This window comes from Sylvia atricapilla, chromosome 13 (assembly GCF_009819655.1).
Source record: "Sylvia atricapilla isolate bSylAtr1 chromosome 13, bSylAtr1.pri, whole genome shotgun sequence".
Taxonomy (NCBI): domain Eukaryota; kingdom Metazoa; phylum Chordata; class Aves; order Passeriformes; family Sylviidae; genus Sylvia; species Sylvia atricapilla.
In genome coordinates, this window is record NC_089152.1 from 20,255,795 (window position 1) to 20,270,625 (window position 14,831).

General features: G+C 41.9%; 1 protein-coding gene and 1 long non-coding RNA gene across 2 annotated transcripts in view; one reads left to right on the forward strand and one right to left on the reverse strand.

Annotated features, from left to right (window-relative positions):
- Positions 1-7,060: 7,060 nt before the first annotated feature.
- On the reverse strand, positions 7,061-9,218 carry LOC136366808 (uncharacterized). Its single transcript, XR_010744590.1, has 2 exons — positions 8,947-9,218; positions 7,061-8,267 (listed from the first exon to the last, which is right to left on the reverse strand). It is a non-coding gene; the product is annotated as an uncharacterized lncRNA (long non-coding RNA).
- Positions 9,219-9,252: 34 nt separating this feature from the next.
- TBC1D2B (TBC1 domain family member 2B) overlaps positions 9,253-14,831 on the forward strand; it is a 31,856-nt gene continuing 26,277 nt past the window's right edge. Inside the window, 1 exon segment of the mRNA XM_066328786.1 lies at positions 9,253-9,651. Coding sequence (XP_066184883.1) covers positions 9,328-9,651 — 324 coding nt within the window. The 5' untranslated portion in view covers positions 9,253-9,327.

Below are 14,831 nucleotides of genomic sequence, written 5' to 3' on the forward strand. Positions count from 1 at the left end.
CTTTAACAATTGTTCTGGAGATAAATTTTTCACCTTTCCAGGGCCACATTTCAGCAGAATTCAATCCCCCACAAATCCAACAATTAGTTAGACCTAACTCGGAGGCAATCTCCTGCATAAGATCTAAAAATAAATTCCTGTTAGAAATGAGTGATCCTGAATCCCCATATTGTCTTTCCAGTTGCTCATATTGTTCACTTAATGACTTAAGTCTATCCTGTTCTATTCCCTTTTTCTAGTTTCTGCCTCCTGCCTTTTTAGTTCTTGAGACATATGAATTTTTACTTCAGGCTCTATACCTTCCCTGTTTCGTGAAAAGCAAAATGTTTTATCTAATTGTGAACAATCTTGTTCATTATTGAATATTATTTGATTATCCTTCTGTACCATTTCCCATCATATTTTAGATTCTTGACCACTCAATATGTCTTTTCTCTTATTTTACACATTCCCAATTATTCACTCTTGTAACACAAGTGGTTCACAGTAAAATATGCTATGAAAATCGATTCTTTTTTTTCTCCTATCCAAAGAGTGCGGTTACATTGATCACTTATAGGTATACTTGGTATCTTTCCTGTTTACCATTTGTGAATGCTGTGTGCTTTTGACTGCCTGTTCTTTTAGTAATTGCCCTTGGGTCATGGCACTCCACCCCTTTTTCTGATTCACAAATTTATATTGAGTACCATTAAAGAAACAATATCCCTTTCTCCTATCCCCTGGACAATCATAATGTGGTTGATACCCAGGTTTTTTGTTTGTCCTTTTTTGTGTAACCTCTAGGCATGGTTCACCCTCTTTCATGAGGGTCAGTCTCTGAGGGTTCTCAGGGTGGGATCCCCCTACTTCGCTCAGGACTAGGCTCAGGACTACGAAGACTCCCAGTACAACACTCCTCTGCCTTTCCCTTCATCCCGGGGTAGCATTCCATGGCAGGGTAACCCATCTTCATGGCAGCAGGAGTATGTTTTTGGGGTCCTGTTGGTCCGAGCCACAAACCTCTTTTTGAAGACACTCCACTGGGACAGCCTGACTGTATCTGAGCAGCAAGGTAATTTGATTGTCCTTTGGCACTCAACATCGAGCACTTCGGCCTCTGCATCCAATTGTTCTTTTATTCCCTTTTTATATATTTGATACCACTCTGGAGAATCTAACTCCAGTAGACCCAAGCTAGTGGCAATTACTAAAAACGGCTAGTCTCTTTTGCTCTTCTCCCAAATAGTACACAATTCACTTGGTTTACACCCCTTCACAATGGGTAACTTAAATATGCTTACAGTATACACACTTAAAGTAAACAAAGGGAAAACAATCACAGTTTGGTTTTATACAACTTATCTGATCCCCTCTGTTCATTTGTGGTGGCATTGAAATCTGATTTTCAAGTCTCCAGGAGACGAAGACACTCTCCACTTTGGGGCAGTGCCTTGAGACTCAACTTCTTTACTCTTGAAGCGTGCATCCACCCTTTTCTGCAGTCCTGGTTGCTGTATCTGTCAAAACTTCATCACCAGGATTTATTTTGAATACAAACCCCAAAGGGGCACTTTGAGGAATGAGCCCCTTTCTCTGTAGGTCCTGTAAATTTCTGTTTATGGCAATTAGATATGGCTGAATCTGGGTATCCTCTATTTGAGGATGCCCAACCAGTACTCTGTGTCTGTAAGGCATTCCATAAAGCATTTCAAATGGTGACAATCTTGTTTCTGAATGAGATATAGTTGTTATGTTTAAGAGAGCTAGAGGAAGGCATTTTACCCAACACATTTTAAATTATCTCAAAAAATGTTCTGTTAGAGCCTGTGCTCTCCCATGTGTTTGCTGATTCAATCTTTTCAGAATTTTCCTGGTATATTCTTTTGATTCTACTCTCCTTTCCATCAGGTAATTTCCAGCTTCTTCCTCTAGCTTACCCCCTTATTTCTTCATATTTTTCAATCTCCTTCTTGAGAATGGTAAGGGGGATATTCCAGGGTCTCCCTTCCTGAACCTCGAGGATATTTATTACTATCAGCGCTGCTCTTTTTGCCTCAGTATCTGCTAGATTGTTTCCCCTGATCTGAACTGCATACCTGTTTGATGTCCCTTCACATAGATGACAGCTATCTCTGTTGGTCCTCTCACAGCTTCCAATATTTGTTTGATTAATTCCTCATGGACTAGGTTTCGTCCTTTCGTACTAATCAAGCCTCTCTCTTCCCAAATCTTCCCAAAAGTGTGCACCACACCATAAGCATATCGAGAATCAGTGAAAATCATTCCTTTCTTACCCTTCAATCTTTTCAGAGCCCTTAAAACCGCATACAGTTCACATGCCTGTGCAGACCATCCAGCACTTAAAGGGCCAGACTCCACTACTTCCTTTGAGTTCCCATCCGCTATAGCATATCCCGACTTTCTCTTTCCATCTATCACTCTTGCTGACCCATCCACGACCCCTTTTTGCCACCCTCTAACTCTTCTTCCTCCAAACCCGACCTTATCTTTGTCTGCAGTTCCACCATTTCAACACAATCATGGTTGGGGATTTCTGAGGTTTCTCCATATAGAAATTGAGCTGGATTCGCCACTGAGGTGGTTCGTAGCTCCAGTTCGGGGGAATGTATTAGTATGGCCTCGTATTTTAATAGACGAGCCTCCGTTAGCCATTTGTCTGCTTTTTGCTGTAGTATATTTCTAACATTATGTGTGGTAAATACTACCAAGGGGGCACCAAATGTAACTTTCTTAGCTTCTTCTACCAACAAAGCTACTGCCACAATTGCTTGCAAACAGCTGGGCCACCCTTTACTCACATGGTCAAGAATCTTAGAAACAGAACTCACAGGTTTTTTGCTGCCTGCCCATTCCTGAGTCATAACCCCATATGCAGTGTGGTTGCTGACTTCTACAAACAATTAAAAGGCTTCCTAATGTCTGGTAGGCTTAGCACCGGCGCTGTAATTAACAAGTCTTTTACCTCTTTGAGTCTCTGCTCGTCCTACAGAAACTTCACCTTCTCACTATATCCCTCAATCCAGTGTCTGCAATAGCCTAACAGTCCTAAAAGCTGCCTGATCTCCCTCTTTGTCTTTGGGGAGGGCATGGAAACGATCCCCATGATTCTTTCTGGGTCTAATTTGTTTTTACCTTTTGATATCTATGTCTTAGGTACTTTGCTTTTGATTCAGCAAATTGTAGCTTTGATTTTGAAACTTTTAAGTTTCTGAAAATTCACAATGAGATTGTACATATTCTCATTTGCTCCTCCCTTGGGCCAGCTATTAACAAATTATCAATATTGTACTAACTTCACTCCTTCTTCTGGCAGAAATTCACTTAGTAACTTTTAGTGCATCCTGCTGGCAATTTTTCAAAAGTACTTCTTTCTGCCCCAGAATTAATTAAAAAAAACCAAATTTTCCCTTTTTGGTCCCACTTGAATCACATTCTCTGGAGGGATCCTGTTTAGAATAGGGATTGGCTACCACGGGGAAACTTTTAATTGAAATTGGTTCAATTTTCAACCTCCCCACCCGGGACTGACACGGGCCGGGAAGGGACGCCCCCCTGCTCAGGGGGGACTGTCTTTGTTGGCAGCGGCAGCGGCCTGCCAGAGAGAGTTAGGTTACAGGGGCTGGGTGGGGACAGGACTACCCAGGGCTGGGAGGAGCATGGGCACACTGCACTCCTGCCGGGGGACCTGCAGCCGGGCAGAGACACTGAAGCCGGAGGGAAGGGGGGTTTCGCCTGCCAGGTTTGGAGCAGGGGTACAAAGCCCTTTGGTGTTTGCTTTTCCCTTGCCCCATTATTTTAAAAACTTTCTTACCTTTTTTTTTTTTTTTTTTTTTTTTTTTTTTTTTTTTTTTTTTTGTGGTGGGTCTCGCACTGAATTCTTAGCTTCCACTAAAAGCTGAGATCCTTCTCCAAACTGTCACAAACCGGATTCCGCTTTTTGGACTATGTACCCGTTACAGTGAGCTGAGCTGTGACTTTGTTCGTCCAGTGAAAAAACTTGAGTTTGCATCCTGGGCTTCTCACCAAGCCCGTAGCTAAAAGGCTTACCAGTCTCTTGACCTCAAGAGGAACGTCTCCTTTCCTTTTAGCTTCCTCCTAGGGTTCTCTTCCCAGTGCTGTAACATTAGCCCCTATTGGACTATGTGGGGGAATCTCCGGGATTCCCTTGTTCAACTCTCTATTAGATTTCTTTTGCATTTTGCTTTTCTCTGTCCCATTTTACCAGTACTTACGCGTATGTGGAGCTGGAAATAATACAGGTACCTCTAATTCTAATAATTTTACCAAAATACTCACCCACCACCAGGGACCATCTGAGGGGGCTTTCTGTTGGTATACGGCTCTCTGAATTCCCTTTTGACGAATACTCGTCCTGACGGAACCCCGTCCCGGCACCGAAGGTTTACCAGTTCCCGAACTCAAAAGAACGTCTCCTTCCCTTCGTCCCACTTGTGACCACAACAAAAACCCCGCGCGCTCTGAGGTTTCTCTACAATCGCTTCCCTTTGGCCCGACCCAGTCCCTCTCGGGATCAGGGAACTGCAGTCCTCAGGTCCCTTTCGCTTTGTGATAAATCACGTCCATTCACACATACACACAAAGTACTTACGGTGCCTTTTTCCTTCGTGGATTCTTTGTGCACTAAGATTTTTATGAGCAAATTCTTGCCGCGGCAACCTGAAGAGACCCCTATCCTGGGTTCTTCGTGAGTTCCCTGAGAGCCTTTTGCTAGCTAGCTTTTCCCTTTTTTTTTTGGTAGTGGCTTTTTATCGGAATTTGCTCGATTTCCAACTGGTTCCCAGAGATGCCTCTCGTATCGTTTTGGGCCGCTGAAAAGCAGCGGGGTGCCTCCCAAGACGCCGAGAGAATTCCGGTTCCAAGATTGGAAATCACGTCGGGAAAGTCACCAATTCTGTTATAAGCGAAATAGCCAAATTGTTTTATATGAAGAAATTTATTAAAGTCAATTCGGTTACAAAGAAATAAAAAGTCCACCATCAAAATAGATTGAAGATACCAAGCCCAGGAGTTGGCACCTGGTGAACGAGGTCGGACCAGCAGCCAGTCTGCTGCTGGAGCTTAGATTTTATACAGTTTCTGTGCCCTCAGGCTAGACCCAGGATGTAAATCTCCTCAGCCGTCCCGATATGGTGTTATCTCTTGCATTGCATAGTTATTTACTGAAGTCTTTTCGTCTCTTCCCTCTGGCCCGACGGGGGTCCAGGTGGTGTGGGTGTGGTAGTCAGACAGTGATGATCGCTTCTTGTCTCGTTCCAAGAAAATGTTATTTCGCCCTGTGCCTTCCAGTGCAAATGAAGTCTCTCCCTGAGTTTGCAGTCTGAATTTTACAAAAGGGGTGCTTCGTATAACTTTGAGCACTTTATATAAATATTATTACAGGCATGAATTAATTCTCAGCCTCCCTTATAACAAATTCTTGGAAGTCCGCTCCGAGAACAGAGGCTCCCTCCTTCTCTAGGACCTCAAACGAAAGGTCCATCACAAGGGCATCATCCAAGGAAGAGTTAGAGGTCATAATTTCTTACCACTTCTTTACCTGACACACAGCAGGCTGTAGTTCCACGCAAGGTCACCAGATGTCGCTGTTTTGGACACACAAAGGACGAGGCAGGCAGCAGAACGTCAGGCAGGAAAGCTCTATTTTAATTTCTCTGATTCCATATATACACTATATCAGAAGGCAAAAGATTGACTACACGGGTTGCCACCTCTTCAACCTCATAGGTGAACATCACCATCAATCACAAGACTCCTCCCAGAGGAGAAATATGTAAACAATACAGTTTACATGAAGTTGCGTGGGAATCTCCACTACAAAAATGCAAACACTCAAAATGCAAGAAAACTTAGGGCGACATGTGCGAGCTCTGAAAAACTCTGGGGTTCATCTCTAATGGAATCTCTGTTTGTCAGAAGATATCAGACAAGAGACAAAGTAATTTTTGCTTTCTGTATTGCCTGAAAGATAGGCTGCAAATAAATCTCCATAGACCAATGCCTATAGAGCAGGTATTTGTTTATTGCACTGCTAGTGGTAGGGAGGATATCTCCACCTAACTCATCCACCCTTGTCAACTGCAGCGGTATATTTATACAGTGAGTATTGCTTAGCGTTACTGTGTCGCTACAACATCATCACATGCCCCCTGCAACTAATTTACATAGAATAAACTCCTGGTTATTAGACAGTTCTTTTGTGCTGTGCTTGCACCTCCCCATTTTGGGGATCATTGGGGGTCTTTGATAAAAGCTTCCAAAGTCTTCTTCGCATCTGAACTTTTCAACTTTGTCTCCAGAGCATGTGCAGTTACAGTGTTCCGTGGCCTGTCTGGTCTGAACTGGCCTAAATTCTTTGTTTTGTGGCTCATTTGCTTTACATTTGCCAATTTCTCATTAGTACTATACTTATCTATCTCTAAAGCTATCCACCTGGCAAGTTTTTTTCTTATTTTTTTTGTCTGTTCAGCATTTAGCAACTAGTTAACCATACACTACATTGTATAGAAAGTTATCTATATCAGGTTATATAGGTATAAAAAGCTATAATTCAGGTTATATTGATATCAGATTATATAGATATATAAAAAGTCATTATTTAGGTTACATTGATATCAGGTTATACAAACATATCAGGTTATATTGATATCAAGCTATATAACTCAAGCTATATAAGCACCTTGTATCTTTGCTCTAAGTTATATAGGCATCCTGTTTTGTGAAAACAAGCAGTGTATGCTCTCAGCCACTCTAATTCTGGAGCTATTTAATAACTTTAATCAAAAGCACAGTACAGATGTGCTGCTTTATTTATTGATGTTTCCTGCACAGCCTGGCACAGACACAAGCTGTATTCCCTCTGCCTCCATATTGATAGATTTTCTTTCTCTTGCATATATATATATATTTTTTTTTTAAATAAATGTGGACTTATTTGGGAATCAATGCTCATATTAATGCTCATATGCTTCATTGTAAGATAAAGTCACTACAATTGCAACAAGTTAGACCAGTCTCAACTGTCTGAAAATAAATACAGTTTTATTTTTTATGTGGAGTTCTTGGCCTTGTCAGACAAAAGTGTTGTATACTAAAATTCTAGTTAACTTTTAGGAGAGACAAACACACCAGAATAAACGAGAACTTCAAGTATTTTCATGTTTGACATGCTTTGTGGCCCTTTTGGGAGTTTATCAACTGTCTCATTGTGTGTAACATTGGCTTGCCTTTTGCTTAGGTGTTATGTGCACACTAAAGCTTCATTGACCCTGGCCTCTGTGCAGGAGGGTAATCTTGTCTTGCGATATGCTATTTTTATTTGTTTTCTAGATATTTGTTAGCAACAGAATGTCATCTAGCATCCTGGACATGAAATCATGAAAGGAAAAAGCAGGTAAAAATATTTTTCCTTTATATTCACCACAACAACTTAGAGATGCTGTTATTTGCCAGTCCACATCTGGATCTCTTTGTAAAAAAGGGCATATATGAAATAAGGAACTAATTTTCCAAGAGGGGGAACTGTATGCTTACATGAATCATCTCTGAATTTAGGGGATTCTTCTGCTACGAGTGTAGTAAGGAAGCTAAACAGAAAATTTAAAAAGGGAAGACAGCAAAAGTTTTGAGGATTTGGGATCCTGTGATTCTTTGATTTGCTGCAGGATGTTATCACTGATAGCCAGCAGGAGTCATGGGTGCTCAGCGCACAGAGAACAAGGACACACTTCACTTCACTAATGAGATAATGTAACAGATCAGGGATAAATGCTGGGGCACTTCAACTTGTCTAAATGACTGAGATAAGAAAGTGGCAGCTTCTAAAGTGAATCAGTGTTTCCCTTGTGTAACTCATGCTCTGGCAAATTACACTTGCCAACAAAGAGCATGATAAATACTTTGTATTTAGGGAAGAAAGACGGAGCAGTATGTATGGAAGAAACATTATTGACCTGTTATTAAAGCAGGATCAACCCTTCTTACTGTCCACATTTACCAAAAGAATCCTGAAAGAAAAATCTAGCCTTAATTTGCAATGTGTAATCTTTCAGTGGATCCCTCTTACGACGTGAGTTGACGGGGAAGGTAATTTTCACTCCTTATTTTCTGTAACGAATCACTCATGTTTTCCTGCTAGCAGAATACTGGCTATCTCCTTACTTGGCACATTTCTTGTCGAGAGGTTATAGTTACAGGGGAGGACTTGAGGAGTGCTGCAGATCGTTGTGCCAACATCCAAGTAGAACCTGTGGAAAACCATACCAAATATTTGAGTGCTTTATATCCTTTATATGCTTTACCATAGAATGAAAATTTTTCTGGTTGATGAGAAAATACTTACTTTTAAAGTATTTCTCATTAAAAGTTACTTTTAATGAGAAATTCATCAAGGCATTTAGAAATGAGGACAGAGTGAGAAGCTCTGGAGAATTTAGGATTTCTGGGTAATTGGAACTTCCAAACTCTCAAAATTCAGTCAGATGCTATTTCATAAATAGTATTATACTAACAAAAAACACCATAGCACATATCAGCTTCAACAAGTATTTTGACAGCAAACCTCCCTTGCTGTATTTGAGAGTGAGAATGAAAGGCTGTATGTCATTAAACATGGAACAGTCTCCTCCCATTTTTGGACGATTATGCCACATCAGACTGTTTTCTGTATTAGTACCAGAGCATTAGGCGTGTTTAAAGGAAACACGCATATACTGTACTCCAAAGTCACGGAGAAATGAAGTTAGGTGTACCTCCCCGTAGTAGCCTGGTGTCTTCACAGTCACGTTTCCTATTTTAGAAGTTCCTTATTATTAACACCAGAAGTTCCCTTGACCCCCAAACGTGCTAGACGTTTCAGTGAAAGAAAAACAGAGTTTGGTCTGTAGTCATTCACGACCGTAATCCCTGTAAAATACAGCTTCTTACTCACTGATGCGTCTTGCATTTTCCATATATTTTCCCACTCCTTCAGCTGCTGCTGCGATGCCGGGCAGGGATAAGGTTCGGAACGGGAGACTACGTGAGACTACAAGAGAAGGGTTTTAATCTGACCATAAGCCAAGGTACGATTTGGAAAGCTGTGTTTGATTCGGTCAGCCGAGTGCCGGAGCCCGGCAGTACGAGAGCACGGCACGGTCGGTGCGGGGCGCGGCAGCGCCTCCCCACGTCAGCCGCGGCCGGGCTCCGGGCGCGGGGCGGCGCTGCCCGGGCGGAGGGCGGCCCGCACTACAAGTCCCGAGAGGCGGCGGGCGTGGGCCGGGCCGCCCTCGCTCCCTGCGCGGAGCTGCGTCCGCGGCGGGCGAGGCGATGCCGGCGGCGGGCTCGGAGGGAGAGGAGGGTCCGGCCGGGGAGCAGCCCGGCCCCGGCACGCCCAAGCTCTGCGGGTACCTGCAGAAGCTGTCGGGCAAGGGGCCCTTGCGCGGCTTCCGCAGCCGCTGGTTCGTGTTCGACCCCCGCCGCTGCTACCTCTATTACTTCAAGGGGCCGCAGGAGCCGCTGCCCCTCGGGCACTTGGACATCGCCTCCGCCTGCTTCAGCTACCACCAGCCCGAGGCCGGTGCGGCCGCCACGGGAGACGAGCCCGCTGCCTTCGAGGTGCACAGCCCCGGCGGCGCCGTCACCGTCCTCAAGGTAGGCCCGGGCGGCGGCCCCGTCCCCGCGGCTCTCCGGGCCCCAGCCCCGGGGCCGGCCGTGCCCTCCGCCCGTGGCACCCGCCGGGCCCCTCCGCCTCATCGCTGCTGGCCCGGGCAGGAAGGAAGGTGCTGTTTCGCAAACGCCGCGGAGATGGGCAGTGCCGGGCTGGTCCCAGCTGTCTGTTAGTTGCGTCTTTCTCCTTTACGAGTTCGTGTTTACAGTGCTCCTCTGAGGGGAAGAAAATGCTTCTGAGCACGGGTTGAGCGGGTTCTTTGGAATCGCCTGGGCAGAAAAAGATTTCCGAAGAAATCTGGTGGTGGGTTTGGGGTTTTGAAAGTTTGTCGAGAGTTGTCGGGTTTCAGTTTTGGGGTGTTTATTTTGAGAAGATAATGCGTGGCAGGAGTCTAGGCTGCTTTGGGAGGAAGGAAGAGGAGGAGAATTGTTTCCTCGCAGTAGCAGAAGCTGCTTATCGCACTGTCTGTTCAAGGATTCAGATTTTCGTAGGAGGAGAGGTAAATGTTTGGATTATTTAACGTATCTTTCCTCTGTTGTTATATCTAGCATGGGGAAAAACCCAAACAAACAGGGAAACCATTTTGACTCAGTAAAGAAGAAATAAATTATTCGGAGTATCTATTATTTTTGAGTTCTGTTAAGGCAGATTTGTGTCCTTCAGGCAACGTTCTTCTGCATAGAATGTAACTTTTCACGTGAACTGTGTACTTTCTGAGCAACATTGTTAGTATGAGAACATAACCCATTAAGTGTTAAACTGCAGGACTTCCTGTTGAATACTGGAAAATACCTCTTACACACTTAACAGTGGAGATTTGAGCAGTCATAATACCTTCTGGGAGTGTGGAGGTTTTGTATCAAGCTCTTCAGCGTTCTGTTTTGATGTATAAATGTCAAAATGCATACTAGAGAATGAGAAATTTATTTACCTAGAAAACTAATACAATAATAATTTTTACGATATTTGCTTAGGTAAAAGCAGTGTAATCCATTGCTTGCAATCACATATAAAAACTACCTTTGTATAGCTGTAAAAGATTTTACTGCTTTCAATGAATCTGGCTTTGTAGTCCAAATGTTATGGACATTAAAACTGCAGACTTGGTTTAAGCTTTGGTTTCAATAGTTTGAGGATGTTTTGTTGGTTTTAATCAGCATCTAGTGATTTGTTATTTTACATGGAAATCTTAAGAAAATTTTGTGTCGAGAGTGCTTTTTAAATAGGAGGACTTTTATTGAGAAACACGGAATTTGCGATTAAGATTGTAGTGTGAAATGCTATCTGCCACTTGTGTAATAAATAGTCTGTCAGACAGTACTTTGGCAGCAGCCTTGAGTGTCTTCTGCAGCTGTGAAGACACAAATCATATTCAACACTGATACACAAATGTAAGACATGGGAGATTTCTTTTTCACATTCTTACTGGTATCTATTGTTCTGTGATGTTACTACTCTGCCTTTATTTTAGAAGTTAATTTTTTCCAGTGCTCTCTAGGAAAGAACCTGCCTAGATTGGAACTTTCTTCATATTTCCTTTTATGGGGATAGAGAAAAGATGCCAGTTAAGAAAGTCAAATTAATTTGTGCAATTAGCAAAAAAAGATCATTTAGTGTTGTGATGCCCTAAAGCAGCCAAGTGATTGTCCATAAAAATGCTGTTATGTTAGGTGTTTATATAGTAAGGAAGGAGTTAATGAAAATCTTAAGGAATACTGCAGGACCAGCTGGCATTTTGTGGCTGTGTCATTCACCAAGGAACAAGGTTTTTGCAGCTGAAATTAATTTTCTTCTGTCCAACATGATAGTTCTTTAAGGCTTTTGAAAGCGTCCTTCAGCTGACTTAGGTATATGTAGAATTGCAAATTAATTCAAGATGGTAAATGAAGAAAACCCAAACAACCCAACCCCTCTCCCTCCCCCTTCAATCCAGCCCCTGTTAAAAACAAATGTGATTTAGTCTATCAAGAAAACATTACTCACAGAGCATGAGAAATAAAGTCAAATATATTCTTCAGTCTGTAACTCACATGCTTTGTTTTCCTCAATTTGCTGCTAGTTCAAGATTTCCATACCTTCTGATCTGGCCTTTCCCATTCAGTGTTATAGACTGAGAAGAGCAATAAAAAAATAGCTACGGGAATTCCGGGTTGAAATCATGATGGTATTGAGGAAAGCCCTATTTCTTATAATGCCTCAATTTCTTTTTAGTGTAGTGATTCCATCATCTGGGTTGCTCAGCCTTTTGTCAGGTAATGGGAGCTGAGAACTCTATGATGAGAGTTCTGTGGTGAGAGCTGAGAACTCTAGCTTTGTTTGCCAGATAAGAATTTTGGAAAAATATACTGCAGCCTTTACCACAAATACAGCAAAATGTTCATGTTTTAGAGCTGTAGGTAACCAACCTGCCTCTTGTGTGATTGTGGTTTTTCTGTTTCCAACAGGTACAATAGAGCAGAAGCAGCTAAGTGTGTGTAAAAATCTTTTCCATTTAAATATATAAAAGATACCATCCCTTTAGGTAAAGGAGCACAGAAAATTGTGTACTTTATGAATTATGGATAAATTATGATTGAGAATATTTTCATAGAAAGGCATGCAAATACTGATCCTGCAAATACATGCTGTAACACAGAATGCTGCTAATACAATCAAATGAACATTTGGCCCTGTTTGCACAGCAAGCCCTCACATTAAGGGGAGAATAATTAACATTATGAATATATAAATGAACAAAGATGGCATTTCTCATTTATTTTTAAAGCAGTGTCTTGTAGTGATACATTTTGCCTGCTTCAGAAACAAAGGAGCTCTGGCCAGTGATGCTGGACTGTGTATCTGGTCACTTATGTGTGGGTAACTTCTCTGTGAACAGTGGTGAATTGGGAGGGGAACAGAAATTGCAGAGAGTTGTGAAAGTAAAAAAGCTTTCTGGCCTATTGGCCAAGTGTAAGCATTCCAGACACTGCAGATTCAAACTTGCCAACTGAGTGGCTTAGGAGTGATTGCAGTAATTTGTCAGTGATCTCAAAGACGCAGCAGTGATCAGTGATGCTGAGCTTGAACAGTTTTGCCGCAGGGCCTGACACAGCATAGGAGGGAGCTCAGCACTGAGGGTGGTTTGTTGTCTGAGCTGATGCTTTTTGCTGTAAACCTTGCTGGTTAGTGGTTGCAGTGCTTTAATTAAAAGTTGGGCTGCCCTCCAGGAGAAGCCATCTGGCTCCAGATTTGGTGTTTGAGCATAGCAGGAACAGTAAATCTTAAGAAATGCAAACTTTCTGGTGATGTTCCCTTTTTACAAAGTAGCTTGAGGGACAGTTTGTCTGTGTTCAGAAATGCAGCAAGACTTTTCATGAGATTTCTCAAAATGTGAGGTCTGCTTGTTTCAATTCTTTGGACTCTTCTTTAAAGTTCTTTAAGTTGGCATATGTGTTCCACAGTGGGTCCAGATAGAGGATGGCAGGGCGTGGATGTTTCTCCCAAGTCATTCTCTGTTCATGTCCTGTCTGCATGAGAAGGTGACAGTTCTACATCATTCTTAGTGGAAGAATGTGATAAATGCATATTATATAGTTGGCTTCTTGCAAATATTAAATGAATACTGATGTATAATTGTACTGTATTTTTTATTAATAGAGTTTAGAAAGATGATAAATGTATATTTTCTGATTGTAACATAGCGTTAATAGTAAAAAGACTAAGTTTTTTTTCTCTTAGTAATATCTAAACTGACCAAACCAGATATATGGAGGGTCACCCTGCATTCCTGCATAAGGACTGCTGTTTCTTATCCAAATGAAGATAACCAAACATCTCAGGAGAAGAATTTGAGACCCATGTTACCAGATGGAGTGGAGTCACCCACAGATGGATCTACCATATAAAATGATTGGGGGAGAATTGCAACTGATCAAACCCAAAGAGAATGTTTGAATCATGCATAATGGAATATGTAACACAGTGATCCTTAAAACACGGAATTTGAAAGAGTAAAGGTGTGCTTTCTGGTGAGGCACTCCAGCTGGAAACTTTTGCTTTTCTGTCTCCTAATTGCCTATTTTTTATTTTTATTAAAATTAAATTTTTTTCTAAGAAAGTGAACCTTGTTTTTCACAGAGAATATAAGGAAATTTTTAAAATTAAATTACAATTATTTTCCATTGTTTAAGTTGCAAACTACATGGTACTGCGTGACTCTTCAGAGCATCTTTTGCTCCTACATTGGCTGTAAATTTGCAGCAGTACACTTACAGTAATTCCTTATTTCTCACCAGTTCAGATGACATTCATGGTAGATTTTCTTCACACAGAAATGCATCCATTAAAATGTGACTGCCTGTGCTGCAGTAAGAAAGCACCTTAGCAATACTTTAGTAGCTATAAGGATTTTTTGAGATTGATTGCTGCTCTCCCTAATGAAATGTTTTGGCTCTCATGGTGGGCAGTAGCCAAATACTTGGAGAACTCATGAGAAATCGGGCAAGCATGGAAGTGTTCCTTTCTTTGATAGATTAAGTGACTTTAAAAAAATATTTCCAAATTTGTGCTCTTTATGATTAGGGGAAGAGGAAGACTTAAATATTCTATGTGTAGTTCTTGGTTTTAATCTGCTTTGGTTTTTTAAAACAGTCTATTTCAAACAACAGCTTCAAGGATTAATTTTATTTAAACAAAACTAATTTTAACAGAGATTTTTAGGTTACTCCTTTAGTTGTAAATAACTTAGATATGTGTAATAAATTCACCTAAAACTGTTCAAAGGGAGAGGAGGACTCCCGAAGAGGAGGACTGTGTATGGGAGGAGAGGAAGGCAAGCTAACAGTCGGGGCAGCAGGAAGGGCACTGAGTAATTCTTGGGGAAATTACTTAAGGCAGGGGCTTGAGAGCCCTTTACTGCTTTGCCTTGCAACTTTCTGCTGAAGGATGGGCACTGCTGCCTGGCCCTATGTGTAACAACAACCTCGCCTGGGAGCTGAGGGCGTCTGTGCAGCTCAGTAGAGCACATGTGCAGCTGGGAACTGAGAAGCAGCAAGGAGCAACTCCAATAAAATCGATTCACTGTTCTCTGAAAGTGATTGGTGAGATGGTAGCGAGACAAATTGTGAGAGATGTTCATTAAGTTCAAGAAGTCATGGACAGAACTTAATTGTAAGTGTAACTTTGA